The 16,427-nt window shown below is 41.7% G+C and overlaps 1 protein-coding gene across 1 annotated transcript in view; it reads left to right on the top strand.

The window, feature by feature from the left end:
* The window catches only part of coro7 (coronin 7), a 117,253-nt gene that overhangs the window by 2,432 nt on the left and 98,394 nt on the right, over window positions 1–16,427 (top strand). Inside the window, exons 4-7 of the mRNA XM_012921374.5 lie at window positions 119–189; window positions 1,205–1,391; window positions 2,463–2,539; window positions 6,521–6,571. Coding sequence (XP_012776828.2) covers window positions 119–189; window positions 1,205–1,391; window positions 2,463–2,539; window positions 6,521–6,571 — 386 coding nt within the window. The remainder of the gene's footprint in view (window positions 1–118; window positions 190–1,204; window positions 1,392–2,462; window positions 2,540–6,520; window positions 6,572–16,427) is intronic.

Raw genomic sequence — 16,427 nt, 5'->3', positions numbered from 1 at the left:
AAACAGAAATCACATGAGAAATCTACATGATGTTTCTCAGAAGTGAAAGTAGACACATGACCTGGTTCTAATATCTTATGCTAATGTCTATTAATTAATTTTCCTTCTCTCCTGTCAGATCTTGTGACTGACATGGACTTCTCTCCTTTTGATGATAGTCTCCTGGCAACATGCTCAGTAGATGAAACGGTGAGCTGTTCAGTGTCCTACTTCTTTCTGACCTTGTTCGTTCAAATATACTCATAAGCCAACGTTCCATCGTCTCAGGCCTTGTTATTCCTGCCAGGATTTTGAATTGTTTTTCCTATTTAAACGTTTTGAAGACTCCTTTCTCTCAGCCACAGGTGCCCCAGCTTACTGGAATGTGCTGAGCGGGGTCCTGCGTCTTCATACTCAGCAGCTCGGTTTACCTCACAGACCCGTAAAGATATGCAACTTTTGCCGCACACACGAACCAAAGTGATCTGCAATGCCCCGCATCTGCAAAACACTTTCTCTCCTCTTATCTTTTGCCAGCACGTCATATTGTTTCACCAGCTTGGTTGTGCTGAGCAGGGAAAATGTCTGGGAAACGTGATCTCAATTGTGTGTTTTTCCTGACTTAACTAGACTTTATATAAACTCTTTTTCATAAATTTTCATGTAATCTGATATTGATGTTAGAAACATAACATGAGCCCAGACCCCAAATTATTCAACATTTAGAGAAATACATCATTTGACGGCCTGGTTGATGTTACACTTTGATATTTTAATTACATGCTGTTTTGATCTTCTTCACACAGTTTGTTCCCTTTGTGAGGCTAGACAACCACAGCTCCTGCAGTCTTATGGTTGCTTAGCCTAGCCATGACCGGTTGGTGAGGGGAGGGAGAGAGGACAAAAAACACACTGTAGAAGAGAGCCACACAATAATAATACTTAATGATTAAATGCAGAGTCATGTATAAACACATTTAGTGAGTGAGTGAAGAAGAAACCCTCAGTGCATTATGGGAATCCTCCCAGCAGCTTAGGCCTATTGTAGTGTAACTAAGGGAGGATTCAGAATCACCTGATCTAGCCGTATTGTTTGTTTTGCTAAGAGGAGGGAGAGGGGGAGAAAAGGGATGAAGGTTTGTTTTTTCCCTGAAATGGATACAGAGATGGCAGGAAGAGGGAGAAAGAGCCATTATCTTTATTTTTAGTCCTTTCGTGTGCGCAGGTGAAGCTGTGGCGTTTGTGTGATCTGGCGCAGGAGCAGTCCAGCAGTCCAGAGCTGACCCTGCGGCCAGGTCAGGGCAGGCTCGAGCTGGTGCTCTTCCACCCCACCTCCTCTGGCTTGCTGGCTGTTGGCACCACTAAGTCTGCTCAGATTTGGGACACCAACTGCCAGGAAGCACCGCTAGCAGGTAACTACAACCAGCAGCTGAGCACAGTTAAATTTTTTTATTTGAAACAAATCTCAAAATCTTTGTTCTTACATCATGTGCCGTGCTGTTTTTCACATGTAACATTTCAGTCTGTGTCAGTTAGTTGTCAGTAAATGTGCCGCATTTTGTTTCTGTGTGTAACAAAAGTTTATATATGGAGTGGAGTGAAGTGCTTGCCCTTTTTTTGTGTTGGAGACTCTCTCACTGACACTGCCTACGTTTTACAGCCCTGTGGCTCTGTCTAAGTGCTGGAGCAGCAGAGGTAATGTTTTGGTTTGCAATCCTGGCCCCAGTCTCCTTGGATTGGCCTCAGGATATAATCACTATCCTCTGGCCTCACCCCCCCCCCCCCCCCCCCAAAAAAAAAAAACAAAAAACAACCCCAACCCACACACATATACTGTGTCCCTCCTTCTCCACCCCCCCATGACAGCTGGCCTGGCTGCTGCTGCTCACTGCTGATCCAACCTGCCACCGTGTCTTTCATCGCCCTCATTTGTAGTTTTCTTTCCATGTGTGGTCAAGGAGCAAGATCTGAATGAGAAAATGTGCATCTAAGTGAGCGTGTGTTTGGGTTCTTGTGTTTATTTGTTTGTTTTTTCGCTCTTCACTTTTACTTTGTGTGGCACTGTCCTAACAAGAGCACCCTTCATTTTTTGGTGTGTGTCATGGTGAAATGATTCACACAAGCTATGCTGTGATCACTTATGGCACTTCAGCTTACACGTGCCATGCTTTGAATTTCTTACATATGCCTACACTGGTGAAAGGTGTAAACCACTCATACTTTTATTGTTGTGTTTTCTGAACACTGTGTGCTTGATTTATGGCCTCATCTCTTCCCTGCATTTTCATGAAGTGACCTCTTTACATTGATGTGTGTGTTTTGTTTTCTTTTTTGTCTTGTCTGTGTTTGTGCTGTCAATCTGTCCTCGCTTCCCTCTTTCTTTCCAAACCATTTTAACTTTCTTTGTCATTGTTTTGTCACTGTCTAACATTAACATTATTTCCGGTTTCTACCACTTTAAAAGATCCATTGCGTGTTTGCAGTTCTAGAGCAGCACGGTGACCAGGTGCAGAGTCTCGGCTGGAAACTCGATGGATCTCTTTTGGCTTCCTCCTGCAAGGTGAGGACAGCTCAACCTGAACAGGATGTTAAGTCTTAGTCAAAACTAAGCCAAAATGCACAAGCACTGTGTAAAAAAAAAAAAAAAAAAAACTAAGGAAACCTCACGATTCAGCAGTTTGTAGAACCAGCTGTAGCAGCAATAACTTGAAGTACTTGTTTTTCTTTATCAGTCCCTCACATCATTGTGGAGGAATTTGGCCCACTCAGTTCATTGAGGTTTTATGGGCATTCTCTTATGCACAGCTCTCTTAAGGTAACACCATAGCATTTCAGTCGGGCTGGGGTCTGGACTTTGGCTAGGCCATTGTAACACCTTGGGTCTTTCACCTTGGATCATTGTCCTGTTGCATGATAGAAATTTGGTCAAGCTTCAGCTGTCAGACAGATGGGCTCACATTTGTTCAGAGAAATTGATGTCCTCTTTGGACTGATCGAGCAAACTGACAAAAGTTCTGCTTTTATGGAGGTGCTCACACTTACTGATGATCAATTAATCAAGTACATTTGATTAGCAGCACGTGGCTGCTACTTACTCTCTTAATTCCTATGCAATCAGTAAAGATGTTTTCAGTTTTTCACATACTGCTTCTGCATTTTGACTTTGTTAAATATATAATAGTGTCACATTAAAATAATATATCGTGTGATGTAATTCATCTGGGGTTGTATTTACTAAATATTAAGACCCTTTTAGGGACAGATTATTTTCATTAAATCCTAATGCATTAAATCATAGACGTACTTTCTTTTTACTGTGACTGTACGTTACAGTGATTTAAAGTGAATGCTGTAACCCTCTAATATATGGACGGAGGGTTGATTGCTCTAGTTGCAGTTGTGGTTTGTGACCACTAGATGCAGTCAGTGTCTCACACTGAGTGCAGAAAGCCCCACTTTGAACATTGCTGCACTTTATCTGTTTATATGAGTTAATTTCAGAAAACTGTTAACACGGGTCAAACTTATAAAAAAGGGTGGGGGTCACATTACACATTAGATCAGAAACTGTTGAGCAGGTCTTTAGAGGGGAAAAGGGGATACATTTAGAAAACCAATTTTATAGCAAAAGATGTAATTTACCGTTTATTAATGTTTTTGGCATCATTATTAACATATTAAAACAGAAGGCCTGTGGAGATTTTCTTCATCAGACTGGAAACTTCAGTCTCTTGGCAATAAAGGCTCTAATAATGGAAACAAGCTGCGTACAAAGGATAAATATATCAAGGCCTTTGTTTTGTCTTGCCCCCACCTGACCCCTGAGCCCCAAACCCAATAAGAAGAATTAGAATCTGGTGAACAGTGCTTGTTTGACATCTCCACTGGGTATGTGGTTTATAGGAAAAGCATGAAATAAACTAAATTAATTGCTCAAGAAAGGAAGTCTGGAAAGCTGTGTCTTTATGGCCAAAGGGTTTTCTGTTTGGGTGTTAATAATTTAGGCAAAGAAAGAAGAAGAAAGGATGTGGTTTAAATCTGTTTAGGAATAGAAGTTTATAAGTTTAGAGGGAATTATTTGATGAGTATATTTTGAATATAGAAAGAGCCCAGGGATCATTTTTTAAATATTATTCTGTTGTACACTGTTTTAACTGTCACATTATGCACTAGAGTAAACTTTACTAAAAGCTCAAATTAAGTGATTGATATGAAAATATGACAAATACTTAATGAGCTTACTTGAGCTTGAGACCAAATAAACTTTGACACAGAAATATACCACATGCATGTAATTAGCAGGTAACATTGTTGGCCCAGGCTCCCTTTGTTTGTCTTTGCTCTGACAAGTAACAAATTAATCCAGCAGTCATGGATTGTGTCCAAATGATGACATTAAGTTGACAGGATAATAGCCTTCACCGGAGCTAACAAGCCTTTCTGTCCAAAGTGAGACTTAGACGGAAAGAACCAGGCACCTCAGAAACAAGTGTGCAGAGGTGTGGCGGTGGGGTGGGGTGCAAGATCAGAGGCTGTGAGGCCTCTGAGGTTCTTGCCCCATTGGGCTCTGGTGTCATTTAACCAAAAGGCCCCTTTCAGTCTCCCCAATCTAGCTTATTAAAGCAAATAGGGCCTGCCAACATGTGGGTCCAATCTCTCCAGCCCTCCTGTAGGGTAAACACTGCGCACAGGGCTGGGTTGGGGGAAGATGAAGGGGAGACCACCACCCTGAGGAGCAAGAATCATGACAGGCCTCATTTGAACCTGGAGAGATGTGTATTTATGACACACTGTGGAGAAAGGTAGCATTCAGTGCAATGAAACCCACAGGTAGTGTGAGCAGGGATGGAGGTAGGCCCTTGTTTATCTGAATGATGGACGGGCCTGGGTGGTATGCTGTCTGGAAGTGAGGTGTCTGTGGGTTTATGCCCCACGGTTCACCTTGAATTTTGAATTTTATCTGTGCTCTGTCTCCTACAGAGCACAGAATCACTGGTTAAAAGGTTGTGTGATCCCAAACTGCCAGTCACAGTTACACTACACTAGTAACCATGGGAAACAACAAGCTGGCAGGACAGTGTGTTTGATGAGTGAAGTTGGAGTGAGAGAGCAGCCCTCGCCGAAGATTCCCAGCATCTGTGTGTGTGTTTGCACACATGTGAAAGTTGTGTGCAACACACAAGTGGCGAAAACTCATTAACAGCAGCTTGAGAATGAGGCTCCATCACTTTGATTATACAGCAGCTTTCTCAGCACACACACACACAAACACACTCATAAACACACACAAGGCTATCTGGCCACTCTGCATTTATGAGTTTAGGTAAAGTTTATATGTGTTGTTGTTGTCATAGGCTTAACAAGGTGTGTGTGTGTTCGCGTTTGCTTGCTGGAGAACATCTGTATGTGAGAAACCTCTCATTTGTGTATTTGCACAAGCTGGTGTCCTCTTCCATATCTTATGTGAGAGAGTCGGCATGTATGTGTTTGCATTGAAGGTTTAAGGTTTGCATTGAAGGTTTCAGCATTCACAACACAATTCAAATAAATCATGGACATAATTGTTAGGGGCAGCACCAGCTTACTATCTCCCAAAATAAGCTCCACAAATAAATCTTTACCACTTAGAGATAGTTTAGAGCTCATAGATTGGTTTTAGACCAAATCTGGCATTTTGGCAGCAGGTGGGCTGTGGCCCATGTGGGTGTGTTTGTGTGTATGTCTGCCTTCTGAGTCTTTGGCTTAGCCCCAGGTCACAGCGGCCTGAAGACACAGCTTTGGGCCATCATACTCGTGGGTGGGCTTCACTCACACACGAGTGGAGAGGCAGAGAAAGAAGCAGAACGTTAGTTATTACCCTTGTTTACTACTCAAGTTAAAAAAAATCGGAAAAATGTAGCTCTTTATTTATATTCTGTTGCACAGAGCTCATCTTTTTGTGACTTTAACTGCATCACAGTTAGCATAGTATATCTTTAAAAGTGCCGATGGTTTTGCCTTTAGAGTATTGCCTGCTGTCAGCTCCTCACGTTAGGCCGTTGCGGTGATCACGGTCGTGCTGCAGACACACATTCACATTCACAGTCACAGTTTGATCCCATTAAGCCCCCATTTCCTTCCAATCACATAGGAGCCACTGTGATTGGCTGCTTTGATTGATGCCTAATGCATGTTTGGGCTGGCCGGGGTCACGGCACGGGAGGCCACGGCGAGGTCACTGGGTTGCATTTGCTAACAATGAATCAGTGAGATCACGCTGATGAATAAGGGCACTTTGGAGAGCTTGTGTTGCTCTTTCTTAATTTTACTATAGATATATAGACTTTTTTTAAAAATACTTAAAAAAAAGCCCCTTTCCATTGAGCTTTTTTCCACAGAAGGAAAAAGAGGAAATTACAACACAGACATAATTTTTTTGGTTTTTAAAAAGTCCCAGTTTAAATTGGCCCTCTTAATATTTGTGTCATGTATCAAAAATAATAAAAATTTCTAATATTGCTAATTGACTTACTAAGTCTCTCTTTCTTTAATGCTTGGATAGGATAAGATGATCCGCGTGTTTGATCCCCGAGCCCAGCTGGCACCTGTTCAGGTAAGTCTCCAGTAAAAAGTCATCACAATGCTGCCAAAGGAACAACTGCAGCTGCTCTCTGGGCATTGTAACACTTGTAACTGTGGTCCACTTCTTGCTTTTTTTTGTGGCGTGGGATTTTGTTTACAGTGTAGAAGAAATAGAAAATCATCTCTCTTCAAAGTACCTATTGGTAGAATAACCACCCTGTTCATTGTCACTGTGCTCTACTGCCATTTACTGTAATATAAGCCCCTTTACTTTCCCGCACTCCATCTAGTGACAAACATGTTAACAGTAACCAAGAATGCTCACCACTGGCCACTCACAGTAATTCATCTACTACTGATTTATGGAAGTGCTGCACACGATGTCATCACTGCTCTTTAATTCCCACGGGTACCCATCCCAGCCCTCATCCCTCCTTTTTTTCCCCTTTCTCCTCCACTGGCAATCAGCTTTGAGCCAATTTTATCCACCAGCAATGAGGGAGTGGAGTGGTAGGGCATTTGTGTGCTAAGGGGATGAGGAAGAAAAGATGAAGTGGGGGAGGCATGAGTGAGTGTTGCGAGAGGCAGCTCAGTATAGTGCAAATAATCTCACACATTTCCACAGTGGACCTCCCAGGCTGATTTAATTACTGGGGTAGTATTGTGCCTGATGGTCTCTTGTTCACATTTGTAAATATAAAGAATCTTGCAAAAACACAACATGAAGCAGCAGCTTTAATATATTATATCACAGAAATACCTGGAAGGCACAGCAGGCTGTATGGAAGTGAAGCATATTTGTGGGTTCATGCACCTGCGAACATGTGAAGACATTTGTATCTGCTCACACTGCACAGTATGTACTCGCCCATGTGTTCTTTATTTGTTTTGAATCTTTCGAGACCTTTATGTAAGGGTTACAGTTTCAGAGGTATGTCTCTGAAGTCAGCGAGGCAGCAAAGGAAAGGGTATGCAGATGATTTTATTTGTGCCACACGTCTTACTGCCTGTATAATGGAGTGAATGGGTGTCTGTTTTCTGAGGTAACATGAGCTGATTCTCTCCAGTCTTTGAACCCAGTTGTTTACATCAGGTGTCTCAGTGTTGATGTCATTTTAGCACACTGCTGTTCTGCAGCCTGTTGGAATTTTCTGCACAGGAGGATTTTCTCCCCAGAAATCCAATGCAGACTTTAAGAAGATGTGTCCAGCAGTGCTATAAATTGCCTGAAAATATGATATTCCAGGCAACTTGGTGCAGCCAAAGGGTGTCATTAGTTTAGATTAAATCAGTGCTGGGTAGTCTGTCTGTCTCAAACAGTGTCTCCAGTAGGAGCCAGTGGTTCCTAGTGGCGGGGATATGCTGCACTAGGACATTTTAGGAATGGGGAGAACCAAATACGTGAAAAGGCAAGGTCTTTGGGTCAGTTTAAAAAAAAAATTTCCTAAACGAGTACTGCACAGATTTTGCACTTCACATCTATTCTTCCCAGTTCTGCTGCATCTGAATAATCCTGGAGATTCCATCATTTTTTATCCACATACATTTTTTGATTGAGTCTTAGCTCATTTGGTCGATGACCTGATGAGCTCAGTGGATGCAGTCGAGAGGCATCTATCAACAATCCGTTCATTCACAACAATAATTGCTGCTCCTCTCAGAGTATTGTTCAGAACTGAATCAAAGTTACTCACAATGATTACCTGATGTGTCTCTTTTGGGAGTAGGGGTTCAAAATCAAGATTATATTTGCCATTTCACGTTCACATTTTTCCATTTTCACTAGAATGTTTTTAAAGAGTAAGTTTAAAATGCATGGGTAGACTGGTGTCTTTTTTAATGTTTGAATGATTCGTAGATCAGTGTTAAGTGGTTTAACAAACTAAAAAGATTCTTCTGAAAATGGTCAAGTATAAGGCCTGGAATCAAAATAATTTAAAAAGCAGCTTATGGCATGAAAAACTTAAAAAAAACAGGCAGAGCATTTGCTAAGACTAGAAACGACTGAGTATTATATGGCTAGAAAAAGGCTAAATTATGTCACATTCTCCCTGTGCCACATCTTCCATATTACTTCCTTTATTACAAGAGATAACAAATGCATTGTCAACACTTTTCTATCTAAGCAGTGCAGCTATTGTCAGAGATCTTTATTAATGTAGTAAGCAACCACAGTAGGAGACAGACTGAAGGTTTACTCTTGTTTTTATGCTTGCTTAACTCTCGTTTCTTCTTTTTTATTTTCTGTATAAGATATATAAGAAGCTAATGATAGACTCCTTTAGACTCTTTTTATCCCTCCCTCTCCCAGCTGGTCTGCAACAAAATTGTCAATTCAAAAATGGTTTGTGGCTTTAAAAAAAGTTTTCTTAGACTGCTTGCCGCAAGGACACTCAGAGACCATTGAGCCAAGTCTGCTAGCCTCTCCACCCTCTTTGTTTCCTCTCTTTGCTTTCTCTGATTAATGTGTGTCTTTGCCTCGCAGACTACTAATATGTGCAGATATGTGATTCAGCAAACTGAGATTCTCTGTAGTCAGCACATTAATTCACCACCTCAAACCAAGGAGAGCTGGGATCCAGATCAAAGTTATGAGAGGGTTTGCTCTTGCCTTTTTGGTTTTGCATTCTCTCCCTTTCTTCTTTTGCTTCTATAACAGAAAACCAGAAGGTCCTGCTTTGAAAAGCTTTGGTCTGGGCCCTCTGAAGAGTGGGCAGAACCTCACCCATACAGCTTTCAGATGTGTTTCTCTGTCAAAAGAATGGGAGAGCCACTGCCACTCCTATTAGCACCAGATCTGCTGAAGGGTGTGGGTGCTGAATCCTTAACACACTGAAACATGATGAGTGCAGTAATTCTGATGCAGAGAAGAGTGGGAGCCACAAAGCAGTTCGACACCATAAAACATAACATAGCACAACATTTCACATTGCATGAGTGGTTTCGATGAGATTCCACAAAATAGTTTGTTTGTTTCTGACATGAAGGCATTTTCAAGCACTTTCTCCACTTTGCATTTTCAATGGTTTGTTGTTGTAGATGTGATGCGATGGCAGGGAACGGCCATTGTGGCCACAAAGTAAACAGAGGGGCAGAGAAATGGCCAAACTATGCGAATTTGTAACCTCACTGGGAGGTCTGTTTTCCTTCCTGCTTGAGCGCCAGTCAGTTGTCTTCATCAGGAGACGCCGCAACTCTTCTCTGAAAAGACTTCTGGGGGAAGGATATTGTAAGAAAGCTGGGGAGCATTAGGGTAAAGCACGAGTTTCTCCAATTTTCAATCCAAATTTCCCTGGAGTAAACAAAGTGAAATGTATACATCTAACAGAAATGTTTTTCTTTTGCCCGAATTTGGAAGGAAGCCGACGTATCATTTGCAACACTCATCTGTGTAGTGCTGATCCAATAAGTGATTGTACTGGCTATTCTCCTCCTCCCTTAAGGACTGCAAAAGAAATTTGTATTTTCCAGGTATTTTTAGGTAGTTAACAGTCACTGGATATATCACAGGAATGAGAAATAACTCAAGGTAAATGCAGGCTTATTGATCGGTTCCTCAAAAAGCAGGTGCGCTCATGTAGATGTAATAATGAGGAGTTATTTGTTATAATGGTGGCTCTTGCGAAAACAAGAACAAGGCTAAAGAGAAATATTAAAAAATTAGAAGAGCAGGAGTGCCATGCAGCTCACCTGCTAAAACCATTAAATGACATGCAGTGTAAAAGCCCCCATCACACTGTCCTAGACGCGGGTCGGCGACTACCAAGGTGGCTACTATTTACTAGGGATGAATTTGTATTCCCCAACCAGTTAGTGTGTGGTTGCTAGAGGTTCATGCCTTTCACTGGGTGAAACCGGTTGCAAAGAGGTTTACGGTTCAGCTGAATTCCACTTTGCATTATACTTTTAAGAACTCATTTGAAAGAGCAGGTCATCGAACGGTCAGAAGGTTGGTGGATTAATTCCTGACCTTTCATATCAAAGAATCAGTAGATACTGAACCCAGAGTTGATCCTCTATGCATCTGTACGTTACCGTGGCGATCTGATGCTATGCAAACCAATGGCAACATGGTTTTCTGTACAGCACTGTATACCTTTTTGCAATAAATTTAATCTTGCAGCTACAGGCAACCTTCAGCAACTCACCATCTGGTCAGCGAATACACAGTTTTCCCTAGCAACCTGTCGTTGCCAGAGGGGCATAGACTGCTGTTTAGGCCACTAGGAGTGAGTGGGGCTTTAGGAAGCAATTTTACAGCAGCTACCAGCCACCTCCAGCTGCAACTTGCCAACCAGTCAATACATAAACACTTTGCTAGGGGGTAGTTGACTGGGACACGCAAACAATAAGAAAAATAGGAATTAAGAATCCTAAGCAGCAGACAAGCAAAAGTTAGATGAGATAGTTTAAGAGATGGGTTGCAAAGATGGTTTAGGAAACAGCTTCTATTGTGTTATGGGATGAATTCTTTCAAATTAAGTATTTTGTGGAGATCATTCCAGCAAATACAGTATTAGGAACTGTGACACAGGTTTTATTGTGCACCTGATTGGATTTTGCGAGGCACTCCTCATCCTCCACAGCATCCAGAACCATGAGCTGGGACACAGCTGGTGCCTTGGTTCCTCCAAAGGCAGCCTAGTTGAGTGGGGCTTGCTCATCCCTGTGGCCAGCACTGAATTGGGTTCTCCCTTAGCCAGGTGGAGTAAATATAGGCCCTAATTACAGCCCTGCTCCTGCTGTATTTATGGGAAATAAGACTGCACAGGGTAATTAAGGTCTTGGACAGAAAGAGCAGTGTATATACTGCATCTGTAATCAGTGCAAGTGTGTATGTATGTGCACAAGCGACAGTTGTTAGGTAGTTGGCGCACGGAAGACGGGTTCAATTTCAGATTAAATTTTTTCGTTTTTCCTCTGGACATCTTTTATTTTTTTCCAAGTAAAGGGGCTTTTTGATAAACTTCTAGATATCCTTCAACATACGTTTGGGTTTAAGAGTTACAAATAGATTTTTAAATAGTACATCAACCGCCAACTAATGTCATCCGAAGAACATTATATGATTTAAAGCAAAAATCTGTTAACCACACATTCACTGGGCATATAACATATCCTAGTTAAGCCGTCTCGTTTGTGTCGTAAAGCCTTTAAAATGGTAACATATATCAAAATCAACTGAATCTTTGGATTTCTCTCCAGAATTAAATGACACACAGCATGACCATAGCAAAGTGGTGAATCATCAAGTACCAAACAAACATTTTTTTTTTAAATCTCTTTGCTATTCTTGGTTCTACCCTCCCTGCCATAACATCCCAATACTGGCCTCCTGTTTACAGATGAGTTTCTTTCACATCTCTTTGTTGCTGGGCCTCCACCCTGTTTTCCTGTACTGAGCTACTCAGTACAAGACTCCTCAAACTCGGCACTCAGGGCACACTGACCTGATCCTAATGGGCCACGTGTCTTTGTGGGCATCTCTGTCTCCTCTCCACTCTCTTGTCTTTTGATCTATCCCCAATGGCTGTGTATTTGCTGAGTGTGTGGTTCTGTATTTGACTTTGTGCCTGTGTGTATACCATGTGTCTTTTAAATTACAGTGCTGAAAATACCCCTCATAGTTTTGGGCCAGTGCTGGCCGTAGAGCTGTCGATCTGTGGTCGCTGGAAGAGGAGGGAGACAGGAAAAGGGAATAGTTTGCTGGACTTGGGGGCCACATTACTCTTTTTCAGCTCGAGCTTCTGCTGCTTGGGGTGAAATTAGAGAGGACCATGGGCTGCCGTGGGTTTGGACTTGAGGAGGGAACACTGGGCAGGGCCAAGGAAAAGCAAAGTGGTTTCAGTGCTATAGCATCTTTTATATCCCGCTATAAATTACACGGAATGAACTCTGTGTTAGCCGTTCTTGTATTTATAATTACAGGCATAATAAACTACACTTGGATGTCCGTCTTATCTGCGTTTCTTTGAATTCTTATAATTGTGAAAAAATAAGAGCGCATATGTGTGTGTGTGTGTGTGTGTGTTTGGAAAATGTGCGATCACTCTCAGATTACTCATTACAGGCTGAATAAACTACAGGCAGGCATGATGAGCTTAGATTGTGTGTGGACTCTGGCAGGCAGCACAAAGAAGCTCTTTGACTGCTGCAGAATAGTTTAGTTTGTATCACTGATGTCGACCCAAAGGGACAGCCATGAAGGAGAAACACTCAGAGACGTGATGTGAAATGGATGGACTTAATTTTGGTGTTTGTGCCTCTGCATTTGGTTTATTTGATGCTTCATTTCTTGTGCAACTCCGTGCATAAGAAAGAGCGGTTGAGGTGAAATTAACTCACTCTAGTACATTTTATTCCCATAGATTTAATCTTTGTGATATGTGGATTTTGGATCAACCGTTATTATGGAAGGACTGCAACAATCAGCTGATATCAAATTATGAAATCTGTGTTGTTATAGTTCATTAGTGTGAACACATGCAGAAAGATACTGCAGTGCAGTGACTTGATGCAAAATGTGCAGTCAGCATTTCATATGTTCGTCCATCCGTTGATTCATTTTCTTAACAAAATATCCAGTTCAGGGTCGTGGGGAGCTGGAGCCTGTTATTGATCGAGACGCTGGGTGAACCCTGGACAGATCGCTAGTCTATCACATACTAACACTATGGTCAATTTAGAACCTAACATGCATGTCTTTGGACTGCGGGAGGAAGCAGTTGTACCTGGGGAGTACCCACACAGGCACAGGGACAACATGCAAACTCCAACACAAAGGGGCCCCCAGCTGGCTTTCTTACTGTAAGGTGACAGTCCTAAGCACTACACCACTGTGCTACTTCTTTTCTATGTATTGGCTTTAATTTTCCAAATTGAATTTAAGAAGACAATTGCACTTCCAAGTTCAATTAGTTTTTGTTGTATGCTTTTGATAAGAGAGGCGGCTGGTGCTCAGGTCATCTACTAACTGGAAAGTTGGTGGTTTGATCGCTGGCTCCTCCAGTCTGAATGCTAAATATCCTTGGGCAAGATGTTGTCCTGTGACACATCTGTCGAAATGTATGTGAATGTTAGGTAGAAGAAAGTGCTTATATGAGTGGGTGTGAATGATTGAATGAGGCATGTTGTATAAAGCGCTGAGTGCTCAGGTAGAGAGGAAAATCTCTATATAAAAACCAGTCCATTTACCATAAGAACACTTGGCTGTTCGAAGTTGAGTTTCATAGTTCATGTTTGACCTTGGAAGCAGGAGCTGACACGATTATAAAGGAAATCCTATGTTTACTGTTAAATAAATATGATATCACTTGTTTTAGAGGCTGGAGAGGAGTTAGTAGAAACATGATAGAATAAATGTATGTGAGTGAGTAGGAGACAGGTGACAAGATTAGAAGTTAGTATATCGGAGCGAACATTCAGGTTGAGATTTGTGGAGACAGAAAGAGGCAAGGTTGAGATGTGTTGGACATGTGCAGAGAAGCGATAGTGCATATACTGGAGAAAGGATGTTGAACACAGGAGATTCATGGATTTAGTGAAAGGGGACCTGCAGAGGAGTGATAGAGGAGGATACTCGGGACGAGGTAAGACGGAGGCAGGTGACTTGTTGAGTAGCCAAAAGAAGAGAAGGAGGATCCCTGACAAAAAAATATTTTTTTATTAACAATATTTGCCGATATACAACTATGTGATCTTATAAAATTTTAATCTGCCTCAAAATATAATAGAAATATTGACTTTGATTGAAGCAATTTCCTCAAGTCCCCGGCTGTGGAGGCTTAATTTAAAGCCAAACCTCTCGTTAATATTCAATGGAGTATTAAAATATGCATCTAGTGTCAATACAAACTCTCATAGTTTCATAACTGTTCAGTATTCTACCAACAAGTTATTTCTGATTGCAGAAGATCCGTGCTTGCCAGAGAATGAAGTTTCACTTCCCGCAGAATGAAGCTTGTTTAGAGTTCGGAGAATGTCTAATACTAACACCACAGGGATATGGAGGCAACGTTGTGAAATGTGAAATATAATGTCTTTAAAGAACCGGAACTTATTCCAAGAATATGTCACGGGCTTACTCAAAGCTGAGCTCCGAATTCCAGCTACACAAACAGCATAATTTAACTTTAAACTGAGCCAAAAATGCTTCTGTGTTTTAAAAAGTATTTGTCTATATACCAGTATATCTGAACATGGCTGGAACCGGGCAATTTGTGGAGGGAAAAAAATGTTTAAAACGATTTAAGGGACAGGCTTTCATGTGCTGTTAAACAGCTTTTTAGTGCTAAATGTTTTCAACATCAATTTCTCATCCTGAATATAAACGTGCCATATCAGAAATATTCCTGTTTACCTTCCCACAGCGTCTTCAGAACATCCTCTTTTTCAGTAAGTGTGCAGCAGACTGCACACAGTGGTGCGGTTGAACAAATATTCACATTTTACATGTAATGCCAGTGAAGACTGTTATACGTACATTAGTTTTATTTTCTTTATCGCAACACATCTTCACTGTTTGTATAAGTTATGCTACAGATTCAAGACTCTATACAGTTGTTATATGTTACAATCTGCCAAAGTCAAGCTGCCTGTTAGTAGGCTGATCCAACCTTTGACCTCCTAGGGGCTGTCGTATTTTGTCGCTGGTGCACACATAATTCCATGTGATGTTTCTGTCCTACTCCTGTGGTTTGTCTTTATGTGAATACTCACCGTCCTCCTCAATCAGTATCATGCACAGTATTTTGTGCTTGTATCTTTTCTCCATCAGACCCTGCTGAGTTCAGGACCTTGTAATGGCCAGTGGTTAACTCAGCCCAGATGTTGTGCCCCCTCCCCCGTTTTCCTCTTTCTTTCCTTTTCTCTCTCAATCTCTGCTCCCTGTGTTACTGGCTGCCGCCCCGCTGCCAGTCTTAGTTACTTTCAGGGAAACTGAGGAGACTCTTTCCTAATGAGGAGTTTTTCTATCCAGGCAGCTCAGCTAAACAGTGGCAGAAAATGTGGCTGTTCTATTAGCAGAATTGGATGGAAAACGTCTCAGTTATGATTACTTTACCAGTGCTTAGTTTGTGACCTACAGTCTCTTCTCTATGCGCATTGACTCTTTGTAAGCTACGTGATGTCTCAAAGCATGAGGGGTTGGGGGGAGTAGCGGGGCCAAAGGTTTGAGGGGGTGTTAGCTCCATTAACAATCCAGATTTGTGTTTGTGGGTGTGTTTTTCAGAGGACAGGGGGTAAAAGAGTGGATGCCAGCTGGCAGCACCGAAGCCCTTTGCTCACATGTGTGTGTTGTTTGTGGAGCGGAGGCCCCATTAGTGTGCTGGCTGCTCTGAGACTCCCATTTTCCAAGTAATGAAGACTCTGTGCACACATGTGGGTCACACCTGGAGCCAAAAATAGTTGATGATTAGCTCTTTTTTTTTCCTTGTCTTTTTTTCCCCTGCCGCATCCTGAGATAATGGATCCACCGCCATGGGAATTGGCTTCTTTTTTAGCTTGTCTGTCATTTTTTCTCTGAATCTGCGTTTTCTTTGATTTGAGGGCAGGCTAAGAAGAAAGAGTTGGAAAACAGGGATCAGTTCACATGGGAATCGGTCGCTTCATCATTATTTTTAAATGGGATAGAAAAATATAATGAACCGACATCAGCGCTGTTTCAGGATCTTATAAGCTCCAATTTTACTTCACCTCAGTTTGCCCTCATTATCTCTGCTTTAGTTTTCAGCATGACCTTAATTGCCTATTTTGCTGTTTTACTTATATGATGCATTTAAAAAATACAGATTTTTTTTTTTTCTGTGTTCTGTTTAAAATTGGAAAAAGCATGCTGCTCCTGGAGGAATTACAGGAGAAGGGAGAAGTCTGCTTTGGAGGTAGAGCAG

The sequence above is a fragment of the Maylandia zebra genome, linkage group LG4, assembly GCF_041146795.1.
Source record: "Maylandia zebra isolate NMK-2024a linkage group LG4, Mzebra_GT3a, whole genome shotgun sequence".
Taxonomy (NCBI): Eukaryota; Metazoa; Chordata; class Actinopteri; order Cichliformes; family Cichlidae; genus Maylandia; species Maylandia zebra.
This window is presented reverse-complemented; position numbering and strand designations above follow the sequence as displayed.